The 21,902-nt window shown below is 47.6% G+C and overlaps 3 protein-coding genes across 3 annotated transcripts; 1 reads left to right on the top strand and 2 right to left on the bottom strand.

The window, feature by feature from the left end:
* Window positions 1–11,342: 11,342 nt before the first annotated feature.
* On the top strand, window positions 11,343–13,079 carry UCRPA7_224 (putative efflux pump antibiotic resistance protein; the record flags this gene model as incomplete). The annotated part of the gene is made up of 3 exons (XM_007912820.1): window positions 11,343–11,507; window positions 11,563–12,706; window positions 12,763–13,079. The coding sequence occupies 3 exons, from the start codon at window positions 11,343–11,345 to the stop codon at window positions 13,077–13,079; spliced, it is 1,626 nt and encodes a 541-aa protein (XP_007911011.1).
* A 376-nt stretch (window positions 13,080–13,455) lies between these two features.
* Window positions 13,456–14,235, bottom strand: UCRPA7_223 (putative fad binding domain-containing protein; the record flags this gene model as incomplete). Its single annotated transcript, XM_007912822.1, has 1 exon — window positions 13,456–14,235. One exon carries the CDS (start codon window positions 14,233–14,235, stop codon window positions 13,456–13,458), a length of 780 nt encoding a protein of 259 aa, XP_007911013.1.
* A 1,692-nt stretch (window positions 14,236–15,927) lies between these two features.
* On the bottom strand, window positions 15,928–17,649 carry UCRPA7_222 (hypothetical protein; the record flags this gene model as incomplete). Its single annotated transcript, XM_007912823.1, has 4 exons — window positions 15,928–17,017; window positions 17,080–17,164; window positions 17,234–17,379; window positions 17,546–17,649. The coding sequence occupies 4 exons, from the start codon at window positions 17,647–17,649 to the stop codon at window positions 15,928–15,930; spliced, it is 1,425 nt and encodes a 474-aa protein (XP_007911014.1).
* Between the last annotated feature and the right edge of the window lie 4,253 nt (window positions 17,650–21,902).

Genomic DNA, 21,902 nt, shown 5'->3' with positions numbered 1-21,902 from the left:
TTGCATGCCTCTGACAATGAATCAGTCTTCCGCTGCAACACACGGTACGATAACTGGGTCTGTATCATGGCTATAGAGACAAAGAGTCAGGCTTATGATAGTGGATGTTGAGCTCAAATGTAGCTATAAACACAATACTGACAAGCAACAGCATACTGTCTTTGCAAATAGCTTCTGATACTCGCTTGCACCTTGCTTGGACGTAGATTGTTAAATCGTAGGGGTTACTATAGCCTGGAAACATTTAATAGCCGTCCAAATACACTCTTCATCACAAAGCAAAAAGTTAATGCACTTTGGCATGAAAGTTAGGATAACAGCCTCTAAAGACGGCATGTATAAAACGGCCCTCAATGCTGTTCGTTATGTGTTTTGCGAAGTCGCGAGGCTTGAGTTGTCCATATTTCAAACGAACGAGATGCTTTCGTATGCTGGTGTCTGCTACAACTTTCTTTAGTGATCATACTAAAAGTATAGATTGAGTCTAATCTATTGATATATGGTTTCTCTCAGCTGCTAGCAATTTAAGTTTTGCAAACTCCACCTATGACACCTGTTGTATCAGACAGTAGGAATTGTCAATGATGTTTCCGATAGTAAAAAGACGATGTTTTATGATGGGACTACATACTTGGGGAGCTGACTTGGTATGTATGGGTAAGCTCTTTTTGAGAACTGAAACACATATCGACCGGCCAATCCTCTGGAAAGGCACACAATAGGTCAATCGGGAATGTGCCATCTTTCTGGCTAGACAATTCGAACAATACAGCCAAACTTTTATCCTCATCCGAGCTCATAGGCTCGACAAATGGCAACATTGAACTTGGGGAATCTATTTCTAAGGACAGTTCAGAACGCCTGAAGGCCGGATTTGATGGGGCAGATTTTGGCACAGGCTGTGGTGACAAAACGCCATCATTCATGGGTGGCATGCCCTCTGAAAGAGGAGTTTGTACGACAGGACCACTGGATATGTTCAATGCATCTTGAATCATAGCATTGCTTATCTTGTTGAACAGTTCGCTTGGAGCACGGCAAACACCGCACCGCTCGCAAATAGCTACCAAGATATTAGAGCACAAGCGAGTCAAGTCGACGATGGACAAAATACTGGGGATAAGTTGATGTGTGGTCGAGTCCTTTAAAAGCTTCTCAACACTGTAGATGTATGTCAAGCCTGCGTTGAATACGTCGTGTATGGTCATCCATGAGCATTCAAGCTTGCGGTCCCGAAAGAGTTTATCATATGACTCGAGAGACGCTTTGGATGAACGTAGAAGTATTTGTAAATCTGGGTTTTCAGCATCGGGGTGAGTAACCACCTTTGAGACTAATAAACATGTCGTTGGGCGATATAGAAGAAGCATGGCATTGTTGTAGGCAGCATTATACCAATCGAATGACACGAAGCATGATACCATGTCATAATGGGCCGCCTCCATAGTTCGAACCAGCTGATGCGCTTCATCTCTCCAATTGCTGAGTAGTTCTTCTAATTTGTGACGTAAACGCCTCGTCTCCTCAGAGGGGACTGCAGATAGATGCGTGAAATTGTTGCACAATGCGAGAATTCGACCGGAAAGGCGTCTGAACTGAATGATATGTAGGAATGGAGAAGATTGTACTGTCAGTGAAGTTTCTTCCTGTCCAGTTCTTGAAATATGTCGATTTACGTCGAACGAGTCATCGTCCAAGTGGGAAGGATAAGGCACGTTAATCTCTTCATCACGTATTGCAACTGGTCGCCCTAGTATGCAACTAATTTTCCTAAGTAAGAATGAGCATTCCTTCCAAGTTGCGATATTTTCGTCGCATTATTTACCGGTCAAGATTATACAGACACCAAAAGCAGCGTCTTCTCATTTCTTGCTCCATTGTCGTAACTTGACCAAAGAATGGCTCTTCGACTTGAGCTTGACTAACATGTAAGCCAAGCTCGACACAAATGCGCCCTCCAATCCCAATCAGATGCCAGAGGGTTGTAGTGGCGTTTTGAAGGTTGCTTGAAATGTCATGCTCGGATACCATCAATATTGCCTTAAGGGCCGTATACCGATCCATGTCTATGACAGATCGAAATTTGGCTTTCGCCATACCGTAAAATCGTAAAGTTTCCGCCGAAGACGCTTCGAATTGGTGAGGATTAGACCCTCCGATTGCCAGTACCATATCGAACGTAAATGCTTCAAATATATTTGCATTGTAGTATGTTGGCTCTGTATATATCTTTTCTACAATCGCCATGAAGCTGGGTCTGTGCAATAACGGGAAAGCCAGATGCGTATGCTGGAAATAGGATTCGATCAATCGTGTAGCAACGACTCGCGATGGAAGTGTAAAGTCCACAGGAAGACTGTGTATAGGACGAATTCTGCAACCGTCGAGCATCTTTTCATTTGACGACTGAGGGCTCATCGAGTCTTGTACATCTACCAGCGTACTTAAGAGAGTAGCGAGGCCCATTGCGCTACTAGAACCTAGGTATCGAGTCTCTCCAGCTGCTGCTAAACATAGATATCGAGCTTCTTGAGCAAAAGTACATTCAGGATAACAACCTTCGAATGACCCACACATCTCCGTACCGTTGGATTTCGTCCAACTTTGTTGGTAAAAAGAGACAGAGGGTCGTGTTTCAAATGATCTTATGGACTCAGCGGCATTACCGTGCTCTTCCATGGAGTTCAAGTACTCGAGAGCTACTATTGAGGCCGGGCTTGGTATTGGGGCTGCCATAGAACTCTTAGCCCCAGCTGCTTGTAATGCGGCAAGTCTACGCCGCAGCACTTGGTTCTCTTTCCTGAGCTCCTTCACCGTGGTTTCAATGTTGTCGATGTAACCACGCGGGACGTTGCGTTGTCGCAGTTTGTCGGCATGCAAGCAGGGCACACCTGCTTTTTCACATGCGCTGCATTGCGGGATGCGCCGGTCGCACCGCGTTTTACGAACATGACATCGGTCACAGGCCTGCATCGTGACTTGCTGGTTGTCGGGACCTGTTTAAGCAGAGGTATGGCACTTAAAAATATCCGGGAAGGCGTGGGCCTACTGACGGATCGAAGCGATCGGTATGAAAGGGGAGGTAAATCGCGCTGTTTACATTCCCGAAAGCAGCAGTATTGCTGGTCTGTTCATCTGTGAACGAGCTCGAATCGCGCCAGAACAATCCACTTGTGGCACGCCAATTTTCGACTAGCCCTCATCAGCAGTCCCTCATCAACAGTCAAGCAATTTCGGGGCCAGTATCAATCATACAAAATGTGGTGAATCATACGGGAGATACAATCAACCTGAGAGCCACCCTGGTGCGCGATTAGTGCCTTATTTGAGGTCAAATCCTCTTCAAAGGCATCTGGAGGCGGAGGGTAGCCCCGGCTGGGGCAGACTACAATGCTTTGCGGGGTAAGAGTTTACACGGTTTAGGGTAGCTATCTTTCCTATCTAATTGGTTGGCTCCGTTCATGCCATATATTTAGACTCCTTGAGAGTCGAGTTATATGAGTATTACATAACACGGACTTGGAGTCCGACCCCTTCATTGCTTAGATAGCTAAGATAGCGACAACAGTCCGTAAGCGCCATTCATTTGACAATCTACTGCTTGAAACGGTGAAAAAGTGCGTCTCCAAAATACGTCTTTCTAGAATTGTGTCGCGGCAAACCATCATTATCAACCCCATGAGCCTCTTTTGGCACGTGGTAGTGAGCCGCAATTTGAGGACTTCTAGTTGCTTCTGGACTAGAAGCCGTGTAAATTTGAATGTATAAAATACTCGAATGGCCGAACGCTATATATTTACATAACAATCGAAATGCCGCACCTTTCAGCTCGAGGAAAACCCAACTTAATTTAAGATAACCCAGATGATTTGGCACCAGCAGTTTCGAAATTATAATAACAACCATTATGAGGGAGTTTTCTTCCAATCCTATGGAGTGGAAAGAAGCTATTCATCGCAACGCTGACCTCGGCGTTGTTACAAGCGATATATCTAAACAGACCATACGAATGCTTCTATGATTTATTCTTTAAACATCCGGCTACGACAAGCTCCGTCTGTCTGTAAATTGCAAGCCGAGGTGTATCTGGGATGGCCTCATACGGAGGGTTTTCTTGTTAAGAAAATAAAATATAAAAATTTATGAAACGTAAAGTGTAATTTTGTGAAAGCTGGACCTCTGATAATCCAACAGTAGACGAGGCCTAGATTTCGCACCAATTACTTGATTCCATTTTCAGGAACGTCATTGTTGGTTGGTGTGTAGCAGTAATTGGTGATAGCTACCCCAGTCATTGAGCTTGTTTCTTTTTCATCCTCGGGTGTCGGTCCAAGCTCATGGAGAAATACAGATTTGTTTTAACCTATATCTACAGAAGGAGAGCATGGAATTGAAGGCCGGACACTAGTGAATCTTAGCTGAAAACACACCGGTGCAGTCTCAGAGATAACGGTAAGGAGAGCCAAGATTGTAAAAGTACTCATCATCATTTGAATGGAAATAATTAACTCGAATCCGGCTACAATTTAATATATCGCTGCTTTGATGGACACATCGATTAAAGCCATAAGTATAAACTCGGCTGATACGGCCCTGGTTATGGAGTTTCACACTACTGCTCACCTTACGTGGATATTAAAGAAGCGAGTTATAAGCAAAGCTTTGCAAAGTAACGTGAAAATAATTGTTAGTCCTAATCACAACCTCGTCCTATATACACTATTCGAGGCAGCCTGAATTGCCTCTTTTTGTGATAGGATTGGATGAACTAAATGATCGTCAAGCATATTATGTCTATCACATAAGCACAGATCATACTCCGCTTATTTTTAACATGAGAAAGAACTGTAATCGAACCAGTGTCTCTCACCTATTCTTGTTCGGTCCCCTGACACCGTTCTTCCCAATCTATAAATCTCATATATACACACTCGACAATGGCTATTAAGCAACAGCCAAAGCCCATGCCCATCCACAGACCATTTAATTTAAAGTCTGGCGGGCCTAACATGAGCCACAGAGCAACAGGCACAGACCCTCCATAATTAATTATCATCACCACACAGGCCGCTATAGATTGAAGACCCAATCCTCGCATAACGCCGTTGCAACCGCAGTTGATGGCGTCAATAATTTGAAACACTGCCACAGACCACATCGACTGTTCTGCTATTGATTGAACGACAGGGTCCACTGACATGAACATGCTTATTGGATGACGGAGGAGGTATAGCACACATCCATTAAAACATCCAACGACGAGAAAAACTACAACATAAAGAGCTGTAGCTTGACGCGCAACTCCCGGTAGTCCACTCCCGATCAGATGGCCGATGCGAGTAGCGACTGCAATGCTGATCGAAAGTGGGATGTGCCACATAATAGCACACCCACTGTTCACGATAGCTTGTGCAGCGAGATACTCCGTGCCAAGATATGATGTAAGGACGCCTAGAACTTCAAATGCCAGCCATTCTCCAAGGTTGACGACGGACCCGGCAACGGCCAGTTTCGTCATTGGACCCCAGTCTTTCAGGCAATGCAACGACCACGAAGTCCAACATTTATGTGACCACTTGCAGAATAGCTTTGCATACAAAAAGAGCAGAATAGGTCGCAAATTATTTGCCAGAGACTGCCCCAGCGCAGCTCCTTCCAAACCCATGTTCAACTTGAAGGCAAAGAGCCAGCTTAGAAATATGTTGACGGGAGTGCAGACTACAAGAACGATCATGCCTGACCTGAAGTCGCCTTGTGCTTGAAGGAACCGTTTCCCTGCCTCAAAGTAGGCGTATCCAGGTAGCCCTAGCAAGCTGACTTGTATGAAACGGCCAGCACGTACACCAAGTCCACGATCCCACAGCACGAAGGGCAAAATGCTTGGCGAGCAGAGCCAGAATGCTCCAACAGGAATAATTGTGACAGACATTAGCAAAGTCATGCGCTGTACATGTAAACCGACCGATGTCAATTGCCCAGAACCGTACGCCTGTGCACATAGGGTGTCTAGAGCAGTGGCCATGCCTTCAAAGATGGCGTAGCCAATAATAGCCATGGTTGTACCGCCAATACTAGCAGCAGCGAGCTCTTCGGTCCCAAGATGGCCGGCAATGACGATGATGATGATCGTGAAAGAATACTGCAAGAGATATGTCGCTACTGATGGCAGAGAATATTTGCACAGCAGTGCAAATTCAACCCAGAGGCCGCCATTCTCACATGACAGTACCCTTTCATTTGCGTAGACATGGGAGGACTCTGTGCGAACCCGAACTAAAAGAGACGCAGTCTCATCGTCGCATGCGTCTTTGGGTTGAGAAGGATGAGCGTTCGCCATGGAGTTTTGCTGGATACCGACCTAAAACGTTGAGATGTGGTAAGATCAGATTTTATTAGCGCGAAATTCTTTTCGGAGAGGCGAATGCGCGCAGCCCGTCGCACGAACCGGTGAGGTCTTTGTACCAATACGTGGGGGAGCATTGTTAAGACTCTACCAATCGCCTACCAAAAATGCTACAATAAAGTGTCCAAGAAATCCTTCCATCCGAAGTCTTCCTGCCTGCCATAACGCTACTGCTGACTCATTCTCGGTTTGCACTGTGTGGAAGATTAATCAATTGCTGATACTAGGCGGATGGATCAAGCGGGAAAGAACGGTCAGTAGCGGAAAACCTCAAAACCTCGAGAACCCTATGAAGACTATGAACCCTCTCCAGGCAGAAATCTGCCTGCCTCCTTAGCGCTGTGTCGGTACATTGGTAAGCATCGGTGTCCATATATCCTTGCGCACTTCGTACCTCATTGGCTAATTCTCAGAGTGGAGAGATCAGATAAGTTGATGCCAAATTATCGTAACCCATTCTGATACAGCCAAGCCTTGATATGTGGAGATAAGATCTACAAAATCGTGGGAAAATAACTCAGATAACTTTAGATCCATCAACTTACCAATTGAATCTCAGGATCGCGAGTCTTGAGAAGAAGCGAAATGCAATATCCAATTGCCAAGACGGACCGTTGCACAATCTTCGTATCCGACCTCTCCACCAGATAGTAATTGCCAGCAGAGTTCATATAGAATAAGCATACTTAGATAGTACACAGCCCGGTCACCACCGGGTTAGGAGATGGGGCCGCTGCAGGGTTTTCTTTAAGAAGCGTAGACGCCCACACTTGTGCTTTGGAAACTTTCTTTTGGTTGTTGTATAATCATTGTAGAATCAAACAAAGAGAGAATGGGAGACGTCCCACAAATTGACCATGGTCCCCCGCATCAGGCGGAAGACCCGATCCCCAAGACGATGACGGAGGCGCTGCGTAAATTATGGAGTCCCCGAGCTCTTGGTGCCGCAATTGCCTGGTAAGGCCGTCCTGATTGACATATCCCATCTGGACGACTAACCATTTTCTAGCCTCCTGATTATGAACCTTTTCATGAACCTTACGGTATATACACAGAACGTGTACGAACCATATGCGACCAGCCATTTCGATGGACACTCGCTGTTAACGACTGGCTCAATCATCAACGGTATCGTGCGGATCATAGCATACCCACTCCTTGCTAGACTCGCCGATGTACGTCTCCAGTACACGTAGCTGTATTGACAAGTACTGATGACGCTTGTATAGCATTTCGGTCGACCCCAAGGTTTTGCCGGAGGTGCTTTGTGCATGGCGCTAGGTAACGTCATGTTTGCAGCCTGTCAGAACGTTGACGTCTTCTTAGTATTACTGCCGCACTGTATCTCGATGCAATCACGACTGACATCAAGTAGGCTGGAGGTATTTTCGATTCCTTAGGCGACACATGGTGGAACATCTCGCAACAGATATTTGTTGCCGACGTCACTAGCCTTGTAAACCGAGGTCTTCTCTTTACATTACCCGAGTCTTTAACCGCGATTCCCACGCTCTATGCCGGCACCTATCTTGGTGAGCACATGCTCATACATTCAAGCTGGAGGTGGGGTTATGGCATGTGGGCAATCATTCTCCCCGTGACAGCGATACCGACAGTCACCATAATGTTATGGATGACCCGTCGGGCCAAGCAGACTGGGTTGTTCATTGAGCGTCTCTCTCTGTTTTATGGTGCCCCTTCAGGATTTATTGGCCGGACAAAACATGTTTTCGCACAGCTTGATATCATCGGCACAATCCTCTTGATTGGAGGATTAGCCATGACTTTGCTCCCCATGACCATCGCTGGACGCAACAACACCGACAGGTGGGAGAGACCATCATCCATCGTCCTGCTTATCATCGGAGTCTTAACCTTCGTCGGCTTCCTCGTTTGGGACGGGAAATTTGCTACGAATCCCATCATCCCGTATCGGACCATCAGACAGCGCAATGTGATTGTGGCTTGTGCATCTGCATGCACCATTGCTATGTCAGATAGCATTTACCGACCGTTTCTCTCTAGCTTTTTGCAAGTTTCTGGGCATTACTCCCCAGGGGCGGCGACTCGAGTTGACAATGCTCAGCGTGTCGCTTATAATATTGGAGCTTTGGTGTCGGGTCTTTGCTTGAAGTACATAAAAAATACCAAACCGCTTATCATGCTTGGCGTGTTGCTCATCATTCTTGCTTCTGGTTTACCAATTTACCTCACCAACGTTTCTGGAACTCATATTGCCAACGAACCTGCCTTTATTACTTCTAAGTCACTACTTGGGGTTGGCCGAGGTCTCGCTCAGGTGTCATTACAGGTCTCGCTACAGGCTGTTCTACAGAACTCACAAGTCGCCGTTGCCACTGCTGTTTACCTTTCCTCTCTCGGCTTTGGCTCGAACCTTGGAACGACCATCAGCGGCGGCATTTGGAACTCTTTGCTCCCTCGAAAGCTTACCGCACACTTTGGTGCCCAAGAAGCTCGGCGTATCTTTGGATCAATTGTTGTTGCGAGGAAGTTCCCTGTCGGTAGTCCAGAGAGGAATGCTGTTGACGAGTGTTACCGAGAAACGCAGCAGACTCTTGCTATCGGATCAGTCTGTGTGTCAGGGATTTTGTTAGTGATGGTGTATTTCGTGCAAAACATCAAGCTTCAAGAGGAAGATAACAGAAGGACAGTCCAAGCAGATGAAGAGCTTGCATGGGCTATCAAGCAAAAGGAAACTACACATGGGAGTAACGTCGAAGCTCAACGCTAGTAGAATCTGGGTGGATTATCCACAATTGCTCGATTAGTATCAATTGTCAAATATAATACTGATATCCTTTGAAAGTTTGCGCTTAGAGTATAGAGGTTTACCAGATTTAGTTACCTACCTAGGTAGCATAAAGCTAATGGCGCTTGAGCAGCACCTAGACGGGTAGTCTTCATTTGATCTGATGGAACCTAGCATTGCATCTGCTTACTCGATCACAGGCGCAACCCTAGGTTGTGAGTTGCACGTGCACGTGGTTACCGGACCATTTCAGCATTTTGAATCTTCTTTAACTCTCCAGCTCTTGGTCATTACATTCATCTTAAGAATAGACTATAACAGCTTTTATACCCTGATCATACCCTTACGTTTTGAATATTTCCTGATCCCAATCAGAAATCATACTCTACCACACTGGGCAAGCAGCTCATCCACTTAAGAGTTGGTAACAAATATTGTCGATACCTGATGCAGCCAATACCTAATCAGCTTCAATGCTTTATATTTTATAAAACTATGCTTAATGCTGCTCATGCTGAAATCTTGCCTAGTAGCAGCACTTTTCGTCACGAAGAGGGTTCGCCACCGCTCAGGGTCAGCTTCGACAGTGTCCTGGCGCAAATACTGCAATGGGGACATGAAATCGCACTAATGAGTGAAGTTTCACTGCCATCAAAACCCGTGTCATCTAAAATGAATCGATACAGCCTTATTGTTAAGCCTCTCATAATAATCGACAATGTATTAGTTATCCTCCTGTCACAGCTGTTTCTGGTCGCCTGTCGTGCTTGCAGAAGTGTTGTGGAAACAATTGGAAAAGATTATGGATGCATTTGCTCCATTCAAATCTCACTATGCTGCGAGAATCTTATTAGGGGACGTGTTGTTCTTCTACCACTACCTGCCAGGGATGAAGCGTGTTGTCTAGTTCTCCTCGGCTGATGGCTTGTCGCTAATGAACCAGCCTCGGTCCCGAATCTTTATAAACCCTCTCGTGTCAGTACAATCAATCCCTTCGTGATCTTATATATCTTATGACTTGGGTTAGGGTCGTTTCAGTTCACATGGTTAAGTTTAAAGCTATTCGGTAGAGTGTTAAACAATCCCAGTCTAACTACTATCATGCTAGATAATTGGAATGCATTTGCACAGATAGCGACCTGAGCAAAACGGATGTCGTATTTCAAAGAACTCTTATCATCAGATCCGAAGGCAACCCTTGCAGTATTGGTTGAGCGTGTGCACAGGCAGACACCTACTAGTCATCACTTCAATCACATTTGTATGGGCTCGATGGCCCTTTCTATTGAGAGACTGCATAAAATGCTTAGTAGGTACAGCGACGACGTCCCGCAAGCTCCTCCACCATCAAACATTGGCAGCGGACAATTCCTCGCCTTCAAAGTCTCGCATTCTTCTATGACAGGACACGACGTTTTCCAAGCAAATTACAAGCTCAACCTAGGAGGCCAACCTAGGTAATATATAAGTATTTGAGTTTTATACAAAAGAAAAAAGAAAGAAAGAAAGTAAAAGTCCAGTTGTTCCATATTAAGAGACATTTATAGCAGACAACTTCAACAATTCCATTCTCCTTTTGAGAGTGTAAAGAGATTATTGACAATGTATATGGACGGCATTTAAAAATTCAAGAGAATTCGCTTTATATTAAGACGGTGGAGACTCGGATATATACATGCTGGAAATTACGACGCGAGTCTCTATGTAGGATTGGGAAGCGGGTCCGGTGGTCCAATGTTATGCCGAATGGGAGCGCTAGAAGGCTGACATTTTGTACACATTAGGAAATCAACACGGTCTTACTATGGGGCGTCCACGCTAATTAATCATCCAACAAACCCTGAGACCCTCATTTTGCAGTTTCGGTTGGCTTTTTGCGCCGGCTCCGGGATTCTCGGTGTATAACCAATGTCGGTCACAGCGGAGATGACCTGTGCCCCATTCAGGATTTGGGCTAAGCGGACCTTACCAAAGTAGTAGATTCGTAAGACTCGCCCAATCCATCCTTTCTATCTGACATATATAATGGCAGAAATTTCTCAACACTTTCTGTAAACAGTCATCCTGATTCGGGCTAAGAGTATCGGGACCAACTAGTCCAGAATGACCACACCAGTCGACAAGCCGGCAACGGTGACCGACGAACCCAACTCGTCTAGGCCTTCAAGCATGAATATAATTGATGAGAAGAAGAAGGATGGTGATAATAGCAGCATCGAAGCCGAGAATCCAGCTTCGGCCGCCTTACCCGACGACCAATATCCACATGGCTTCCGGCTATGGCTCCTTTCGGGCGCATCCATCATTGCTGTTTTCCTGATAGCCCTGGACCAGGTGAGTATTATGCTAGACCGTCATCAAGGACTTAACTGAGAGAATGACCACTTAGACCATTGTTGGCACAGCGATTCCCAAAATCACAGACGAGTTTCACGGCCTCAACGACGTATCTTGGTATGCTGCGGCTTACTTCATGACTTTCGGTGCCGGGCAGACCCCTGCCGGCAAGATATACAAATACTTCAACCTCAAATGGACATTCTTAGTATCTATGCTTCTTTTCGAAGTTGGCAGCTTGGTTTGTGCGGTCGCGCCTAACTCAAAGACCCTCATCGTCGGACGTGCCATCGCAGGCCTCGGTGGTGCCGGTCTCTCAGTCGGTGGTGCTAGTATCATTTCTTTTACCGTCCCGCCAACCAAACGTCCGTTGATGATGGGTATTATTGGCATGACGTACTGCATTGCAGGTGTATGTGGGCCTCTTCTCGGTGGTGTTTTCACTGACCGCGTCTCTTGGCGGTGGTGCTTCTATATCAACCTACCCATCGGAGGAGCTGCCGCCGTGGTCGTCTTGTTTTTCTTCTATCTTCCAGCTGCCGCCGCACCTCCAGGTATCCCTTTGAAACAAAAGCTGCTGCACATCGACCCAGTCGGCTTTGCTCTGGTTATGGGAGAGATCACCAGCTTCATTCTCGCCCTACAGTACGCTGGTGTCTCTCACGCATGGAACAGCAGCACAGTTATCGGACTTCTTGTAGGGTTCGGACTCTTAACGATCGCCATACTTGCATGGGAAATATGGTTGGGTGAATACGCTATGATGCTGCCGCGTCTCTACAAGCAGCGATCCCTCTCAACCTCAGCACCCTTCCAATTCTTCTTTATGGGCAGCTACATTGTCCTCCTGTACTACCTTCCGCTCTACTTCCAAAGTATCCAGGGCTCGAGTCCCATCAGGTCCGGCGTTCAAAACCTTCCCCTCATGCTCGCGGCTGCTGTGTTTGCACTCGCCGGTGGATTCGTTGTGGCTAGTACCGGCCGCGCACAGCAGGTTATGTTTGGCGGCTCCATGATTACCACTGTGGCTGTTGGTCTTCTGTACACTTTCGACGTTGGCACGCCAATGAGCAAGTGGGTTGGCTATCAGTTTTTCACTGGTGCGGCTATGGCTTTTGCCATTATGCACGGGCTAAGTGTTGTTCAGGCTTACGTCGGCAACGAGGACATTGCAGCCGTTACAGCTAACCTTATGTGTATGTTCATGTCCTTGCTGCTGTATTATAGTCAAGCTGACGCACTTCTTGAACAGTTTTCCAAACAGTCGGCGGAGCATTCAGCACTGCGGCAGGCCAATCCGCCTTTGTCAACAGGTTAATCGCCACCTTGCCCAAGACCGCCCCAGGTATAGACCCAGCGTTAGTTATCGCTACAGGCGCCTCAGAGTTGCACAAAGTATTCCCGCCAGACGTCCTGCCAGGCGTTCTGCAAGCGTATATGGTTGGACTTAAGGCTGCCTTTGCAGTGGCCATTGCCTTTTCTGGTATTGCATTTGTTGTATCTATATTCATTCCAATTCGTAAGCTTCCAACCCACACAAATGAGGATGCACCTATGGCTATAGGATAAAGGAGTTAGTCGGGCTTATGGTCATCGAAATTCTCGCAGACCCTTCTGCTCCTGACTCAAAGACAATAGAAAAGACAATACACATTCTTCTAATCAGACATTTGTCCTGGTCCAACGCTCCGCACTGTGAAAGGAAATCGAGCCATTGACGCCGTAGGGCTGACCCATCTCATAGACAAGCTAGTCAGCCGGCAAACCCCTAGCCAAAGTGTAGCGAAGGGGTCAGCGGAGGTATCTAAGTTCGCGAAGGTCGCGGTGACGCATCATCGCTGAGATATTATGAGTAAAAACCGTATAGTGACAGCTCAACATCAAAAGAAGGAAAAAAGAAAACAAGAAAAAGACCGATAGTCATCGCATTGAATATCAGAATTGTTCAAACAGTAGGGCTATTAATCCAAGGCACCTGGACCTCCCGATCCTTGAAGGGTACGTATTCCAATATTTGCCCTCTTTGAATAAGCTTCCCGATGATGCCCGCTACTGTGCCCGCACTGATCCAAGGATTGATGAAGCGATCATAGAACCAGTCCACCCAGGTCTCCCAGGTGACGCCACGGATTTGTTTTGTGCCGAAGGCATGCAGTCGGCTAGCCTCGGGGGCCCGAGTCTTCTGATATCGGTCGAAGGCGTCCTCAATAACCTTTGTGCTGGGGTTAGACCCTGATTGAAGGGTGCGGTATAGCTCGTTAGCGAGCGCTGCGGCTGAAGCGATGCCAGTGTTTACGCCCAAACCCGTGACAGACGTAACTTTATGCACAGCGTCGCCCGCAAGCACAACCCGGTCGTGATACCACTTATCGCAGTATCCTTCCTCCTGGTTCACCATCACAGCAGTATCCTTATCGGCAACCGCCCAAATATCTTGGAAGCGAACTCCCGGTCCGACCATAATAGTTGCCACCTCTGTAGCGAGGCGATCTCGATCCTCAGTCGTATACCGCGTCGACTCTGCTGTTGGCGAAATTGGTCGTAGGATGATGAAGTGACCCCTATCAGCACCGACCATAACGTGCAAGACAATCCCAGTGTCGCGTGACTGGTAGAAGGTGCCCGGCTCAAGACCGTGACAGGGATGGAAACATCCGTAGAGACCCTGATAGGTGACCGTCATAGGCCATGTGTCGATCGATGTGTGAGCTAGCTGATGTTGCATTATCTGGCGCGTTTTGCTGTTAACGCCATCAACGCCGATAAGTATAGAACCCTGTTCTATGCTACCATCTTTCAAATGTACCTTGACGCCATTCTCCTGTACTTCTATTTCGAGAAGCGCTGCATCAGTTTTTACCCGGGTTTCTTTCTCCGGCAGGCTTTCATATAGAAGGGCAAGCAATTGCGCGCGGGAGAGTCCTGCCATCGGGTACGTATGCCTGATTGGTTGAGACTTAGATACACGGCAATTTCCAAAGAATGCAAATGCAGCAGAGTTGCTTACCGTTCTCCTAACATCGACCAAAGGGGGGTCGACTTGATCAGTCGGCCATTCGAAGCCAGCAGATCTGTCTGGGTGTGGATGATCATCAAGTCTTTCTCAGCTTTCTCATAAAGGCCAATCTGATCTAGCAACCTACTTGTCTGTGGGTATAGGAGAACCCCGGCACCTTGATACCGAATAACCGAGCCATGCTGCTCAAGCACGATGTAGTCAATATTTGCTCTAGAGAGGGCGTGAGCTAGATATAAGCCCACGGGTCCAGCGCCGGCGATGATGGCGCGGAATTTGGTAGGGATCGGTTCATCCATGGCGCCTGGTTGAGAGTTGTGCGTCGATTTGCTAGTGAGAGACACAAAACGCAAGCTATAAGTCGAAATTTAGTTATCATGCTTCAGGAGACATTACTTCTGTGACCCACTATGATAAATGGAGCGGGGGCAGTGGATTTGGTTGGTAAAGACCAAGAACCGTGGTGGGTAAAGTTCGCAACAATTTCTTAATTATATGTACAGCTTATGGTTCCGGCTATCTGTCAGCATTTCTTCACCCATCCAATCTCAGTTATAGTCCATAGACTGGCGCGAAACCCTGTCTAGATGGATTCATAAACGATCCTTCTACAGTGACAAATAGTTGATACATTATATATTGCTACTCGTTCGGGTTAGCCGTCAGACGAAGAGCGTCCTATACTATGCGAAGGATTTAATTAGGTTGCCTTCAAGAATTTGTGTGGGCCTGCCATGCTTTAAAGGCCTTAAAGGAATAATATCCTAGTCTACTGCTGACCTATAGTGCCTGACTCGAGCGATAGTCATACATGCCTTGGAGACTGATAGTGTTGGAATTAGAGAGCTAAATACTTGACTACTATGATACACATTATGCTAGTACATAATGTAACGATTGTGCTATATCGCTACGCCAAGTGGCAAAAGGTAGACATTGAATGCAGCGATTGCATCAATGTAGCACAATAGTAGGCCTTATAAGGGTTTACCTCCTTACAATTATCTTCCCTCCAACAAGCCTTGTTCCCCAAGACACCTTCCAACTCCAGAGAGCTATTTTGTGAGGCTCTCTTTCTAGGAGCCTCTTTTTAAGGCTTTGGAAGGTTCTTCTGATTGGGTCGAAAGGATGGAAGGGTAGGGTAAAGAACTTTTATCTTCCTACTCTCTGATTGGATAGACTTACCCTTAGCTATCCATCCTTAGATATAGGCTATCCGTCGGGTAGTGTAGGGTTAGCTAGCGAAAACCCCCCGGCGCGCCGCCTATACGTAAAGGCCGGCCGGGGTGTGGGGGGAGCGTTCTAGCCATGCATACATACATAGAAACATCGGGTGGAGAAGATCTGGAATACGGCTTGCTTTTCTTGCTTTGGTTTGGCTCGGTTCGGAGTGGTATGGTTTCAGCCGGAGGTTGCAGCAGCGCAGTCGTCTCCGTAGAAGATGCCGAGATCGACAGGGTCGTAATTCGCGTCGACGAAATCGGACGTGGTGATGTACAACAGGTCGTAGGCGCTGCGGTCCTGGAACTGGGACCAGTTGGTCGCTCCCCAGGATGCCGAGCAGCGGATATATGGAGAGCCCGAGGTGGTGGTGGTGGTAGCAGCAAGCGAACAGACCACTGGCGAGAAGTAGTTGGGTTCTGCCAAGACTGTTGTCTCCGGCTTCCCGTACAGGTTCGTGTATTTGAGCGTCGACAGGGAGGCGGCCATGATATAGCCGGGGTAGGTGATGGAGTTCAGGTAGCCGGTGGTGGCGTTCAGGGCGTACTTGACGACGGTGTACGTGGTGGTGTCTTTGTCTTGGACGTAGAAGGTGCCTCCTGATGCCTGTTGTGTCACGACTCGACTGGACAGCGCTGCATTCGTCGAGATGAGTTTGAGGCAGAAGCCTGTGTCTTGAGCTGCCGCGGGAGACGTCGACGTGACCACGGCGGTGCTGGTGCTGGTAACCAGTGTCGTGGCTGTCACAAACAAGGACTGAACATCCGTCGTGGATGTCGTGATGGTCGTTTTGGACGTCTTCGTGGTCGTTGTGGATGTAGTGGCCGTCACGCTTTCGGTCACGGTCTCGGTGATGTTGGAAGCCGGCAGAGTCGACGTCGTCGAGATCGTCACCGTCACGGTGGTGGACGGGGCGGCGGCGGTGTATGTGACGGGCGTCACGCTGAGACAGGTGATGCAGGCCGAAGAGTACTTCGCGAAAGAGGAGCAGGCTGACGCATAAGTCGGGAAAGTCAGTCCGTCACCACGGGGCGCAACATCGAGCACCGCAGCAGCACCCGTTACGGTGATTGTTGCGGGGACAACATCGGTTTCCGTGGAAAGAGTGACGGTCTCGGTGGACGTCAGAGTATCTACTTCTGTAGACACGACGACAACCTCTGTGGTAGACACATCTGTCTCTGTTGAGACCGTCGTGGTATCGGTGACAGTGACACGGGTAGTCGGGCCAGAGGCGACTAGTGTAGCGATCGCAGTGTGGGTAAAGGTACTAGCGACCGCCGTTAAGTTAGATAACAGACGCTAAAGGCAAGGGGGGGGTAGGGGCCTTACACAGTCGCCGGCGTAACAGTGCTTGCCAAGTAAGACGAGCAGTCTTGTGCGCCATGTATCGTAGGGAAGGCCGATGCAATGATGGCTGTGTCTCCGTTAGTGAATTCAGATGAGGTGCATAATCATTGGTCTTGGGGCAGGAGGGCTTTCCTACCTCTAGCACAGTTGTTCGCGCAGCTGGCATGGGAGAGTCCAATGAGGCCGGAGAGAGCAACAGTGAGGAGGGCCTTGCTCTTCATCATGACAACCAAGGCGTGATACAGTGTTGTGCTGCCTGCCTTGGACTGAAGCGTTAGGTTCCTGAGAAAAGAACGATAGCTTGATGAAACATGTAGATGCCCAAGCTGTGTGTGTGTGTGAGTGTTCGTGAAGCATCAGTTCGTTCTTCCCTGGGTTATATACCTATACCTACCCAGGTGTACCTACTCAGGTGAAAAGGAAACCCTCCATACTGCCTACTGCGTACTGGGTAGGGTTGGAGCTCAGCTGCCCGCCAAAAAGAGGGTGAGCGGCATGGTATGGCGTGGAGTCTCGTACCAAGTCCACGACGGTGCGCGGCGGTCTGGCCATGGCCCTGGCCTGTTACTCCAGTCTAGCCAGACTAGTGAACTCGACTCCATTGCGTGGCAGCCAGGGTTTATTCAGTTTGGTCGATGAAGCGCGAAGCCAAAAGCCAGAAGCTGGTGGTTGTGATTCCAATTCTACTCTACCGAGTCTATGCATGGACTTTAGTGTCTATGTAAACACTATGTAGTCAATGGTCTCTACAAGGGTTACCAAATAAGGCTGTAGCGGTTGCCGCTGAAAGGCTGGACCCAATAGTGTCGACCCTTGGCGTGTTTTTCAGAGTTTTCAGGGGGTTTCAGGTACTTACTACGCAGTACTACGCAGAAATTGCGGACTAGTACCATGTCGCTAACGCTAATCCGACTTGGGCCATGCATGGATGGAGCAGATCTTTTGCTGCTGCCGCTGTTCCTCTGGACTTCTCTTGAGCAAGTTCTCTTAAATAAGTCATCGAAGGTGTTATCAAAGGCAAACGTAAAGGCGCAATCACGTACTCGAGCGCGATCATATTATATATAGTATCATGTTTTTTAATTTCCCCATATATGAGATGTGGTAGTGTGGTCCGTAACTCTTAGGGTCTCGAAGGTGCCGAGACTCATTGGCTTGGGTCTTGTAAGCTGAGGATGTGACAGGCTTGAAAAGCCATTGATTTACTTAATCCGGCGCCATAGCCGGATCTGGCGCTTATGAGCCGAGCGACTGGCGTATCATTGACAAGGTAACGGAAAATGCATACGTATACGCCCTGGTTAAATAGTATGCGTGCGTACTTTTGGTATATACTTGCCTTTTCTCTTCTTCTTTCTTTTATAGTTATGATATAGCTATTGCTAGGTTAACTACTATGTCATACTACTACTACTTGACCTGATTACATATACACAGCGAACAACGGCGGGCCCCTAGATACTTCACAAGGCACTGTATCTAAAGGCCTCGCAAGGTCCCCAGTGGCCTGGCTCCAGGGCACCTGAAAAGGCCTCGAGGTCCTCAGAAATCCGCTCCATGTAGCCAGAGCATCAAATAACCTAGCCCTAATGATGTCGCTCTCTTTGGGCCAAAGAGGAGACTCCTGCTAGCGGGCGTGAGGCATCTCTAGCGGCGGGCTCTGCCGGCGAGATGATCTCACTCCTATCGAGGGTTTGTGTAAGATTTAGGCGAAAGAGTTCTGGGTGAAAAGAGATGTGTTGATTGGCTTAGTCGTAGACTTGGACTTAGCTATGGAAGCTTGAGGTAAAGAGAGGAGGAATGGTAGTTGAGAGCTAAATAAAAGCTATAATCTCTATCTCGACATCGGTTACTTTATACCTCATAGTGATTCGCACTCGATTAGTAGTCCATGCATACTACCACCGACCTAGCGATTAGGTTATAAATCATTTGACACTTACTTCATCTTTCTTTCCTCTACTAGGAGATATACCTTTCTTTTTTTTTTAGAGAATACAATCTTCTTCTCTTCTAGGAAACAGTGGATCTAACCCTGAATGGCTAAAGAGTAGTTTTCTCTCTAGGATTTGCTACGTGTAAATAAACAGGAAACGTCGTACCTTAGCAATAGGATCCAATACAACTCCAGCATTTGGCGTCACGAGTGCGTCAAGATATTCAACGCCCGGAGTCACACGTCTTCACTCTGTCAGCATCTCCTATATGCCGACTGCGCTAATGAATCTCACCTGTAGCCGACGCTAAAGTCTGGAATAAGCCACTTAGCTAGAGGATGACCGTTACCGTCCCTTAGAGCCTATCAGTGCAATATCAATAACGTGTCGGTCAACATAGGCATATACATGTCAAATAATGCTTACAAGTCTATGATTTGCCTTCATACTGGTCTCGAGAGCTTTGTGATATGCTTGCATACTTCTTCGATTCTCCCTGAACTCGGACTTCTTCTCTTCCAAGCCTGATCTAACTCTAGAAACACGGCAAAATTTTCTCCATGACTTGTTGAATGACTTACAATTGAAAATACTGAGGACTCGTGGATGTCGTACGCATTCTTGCCTTCTGCGCTGTGCACAATACAGACCCTATCATGCAATGCATCGCTTCGGTCAAGCTTACACAGGTTGGTTGAGTAAGAGCATGTGGGAGGAAATAGCACTGTTCATCGCAACGACATCACATGCCTGGATGCGGCCGCTTGCCAGGATGCCCTTCTCGGTAGACTTGTAGACATAGATCCCCTCGCCATGGCCGCTCCCCTTTTCCGTCCACAGGTGACATTGCCAGCCACATTTTGATGGCTCAAGCCACGAGTATAGTTCTGGCTGTGGACAAGGGAAGTCATGATGACTGTCACGCCCGGTATACTTTTGAAAATGTCATCTGGAATATCCCTCATTCGACCACGTGCGTTTCGGAGGTCATAGGTGAAATTGCAATCCTTCCTGGAAAAGACGTTGGTTCAGGTATCGATTGGAGATATCGTCCTACTACTTACGTTCCCGCAAAGAGTGATACTGGGCATCATTCAATTGGAGTTTGTGAATTGATTCACCGCTGAAGTTGGCGCTGCGCCACAGGCAATGCGCGGGTTAGTTTAAACGATAACGAAGAAGCCTGAGAAGCATGCCACAAGCTTGGTAATCTCAACTCCATAGCTAATCCTGATTCGGGGCCAGACCGACGATCTGATTTCCGATAATAGGTCGAATAGCACCGACGGCCCGGTCCGGTCAGCTTGCATCGTGAGGTGAGGCGAAGTGCTGCAGTAGGATAGTATGGTTCCTGTCGTATCAGGCAGCAAGGCAGTGAGGCAAGGTACTGCAGCTCGCACATCCCGGCGGTGATCTACGGTAGTGTCTTGGCAGGGCTTGGCAGACGCTTGTATTGGCCTACAAACCATCGATACGACCTGTACCTCGATAGTCACTTCAAGTTATTTGTCTACTTGTGAATCCATATTGTGCTGCCACCTTCAGCGGCATTCTACGGATGGCATATGCTTGATCGTCTTTAGGGTACCCAGGATGGAAAGTAAACAGAGTAAAGCGGGGTTTCCCTGCCACCCAAAATCTATTACTACTGCTCGCCATGTCCTAGATGCCTTATTGTTTAACGTCATCTACCCTAGATGGCAATTGATTGCCGCAATATCTGAGTTGCAAGCAGCCACTACGTCGACTTTATCCGTGCGACTTGCTTACACGACCGTTGGAGTAGAAGACACCCGTATAGCGTTCAAATGTGTGTCGATGAACTAAGCTTATCGAGGCACCGACCGTTCCTTGCAAGTGTATCATCCCATATCCCTGCGATCTGTTACCAGGATGCTCGGGTATTGATGCAAGGAACAGTGTTTGTGAACAGTAGATACAGCGATCAACCAATGCCTTGCCTATCGGCAAGAAGGACTTCACTGTCCAATAGGCGGCTATCTTCCTACTCCTTAGCTAGCAAGTGTGCCAACCTACCGATGAGCTTCTGTATGTGTCACATTCGCTAAGCTTCTGTCTGTAGACTGCAGTCAGTTGTCTAGACCTCACTCGCCGGCCTTTCCGTCCTCGTACTAAGCCCTCCGAGGTAAAGTAGTGTTGCAGAGGCAGTCGTTCCGGTGAAGCATAACAACGCATTCCTTCTCGCTTGTCAAGTACCATAGATTATTGAATATTCGACTGGAAGTGGACACGCCTCTACAATGTAAGCTAAGATAGGATGCCAACAAAGAGATAAGACCATAGGTTCTTGATATGCAGTTGCTTTCTTGACCTGTATATAAACAAGCACTGTTCCCGGATGCTGTATGACTGTCGTGAAGACTCTTGTGACTGTCTCTCAGACTCTCAAGGATTCAGTCTACTACATCATATTAGTGTTACTCAGTGACATAAAATTAAACATGGCTTGCCGAAACCCCATCGGCATATCAATTTGGATTTTGCTTTTGATTCTTGCTGTCGACTTGGTCACATCCGCTCCCGCGCCGGCCCGTCGCTTTCTGTCCACCGAGCACTTCAATGACACAACCAGAGATCAGAAACAAATCAACCACGCAATCTCGATCCTCAACGGGAGAGATGGGCCACCCCTAAGGATTCTACCGCTTGGCGCGTCTATTACCTGGGGTCGGCTTTCGTCAACTGGGAATGGGTCCGTGTTCCTCATCCCTAAGATGTCGCTGCGACAGTATAGTTCGTCTTGAACGACTGACCATCTCCACTTCCAGATACCGCAAACCCCTCCGCGATAAGTTGCGTTTTGAGGGTTGGGAAGTCGACATGGTCGGCAGCAAGCGTAATGGTGAC

The sequence above is a fragment of the Phaeoacremonium minimum genome (assembly GCF_000392275.1).
Source record: "Phaeoacremonium minimum UCRPA7 unplaced genomic scaffold PA7_03_scaffold_17, whole genome shotgun sequence".
Lineage (NCBI taxonomy): Eukaryota > Fungi > Ascomycota > Sordariomycetes > Togniniales > Togniniaceae > Phaeoacremonium > Phaeoacremonium minimum.
This window is presented reverse-complemented; position numbering and strand designations above follow the sequence as displayed.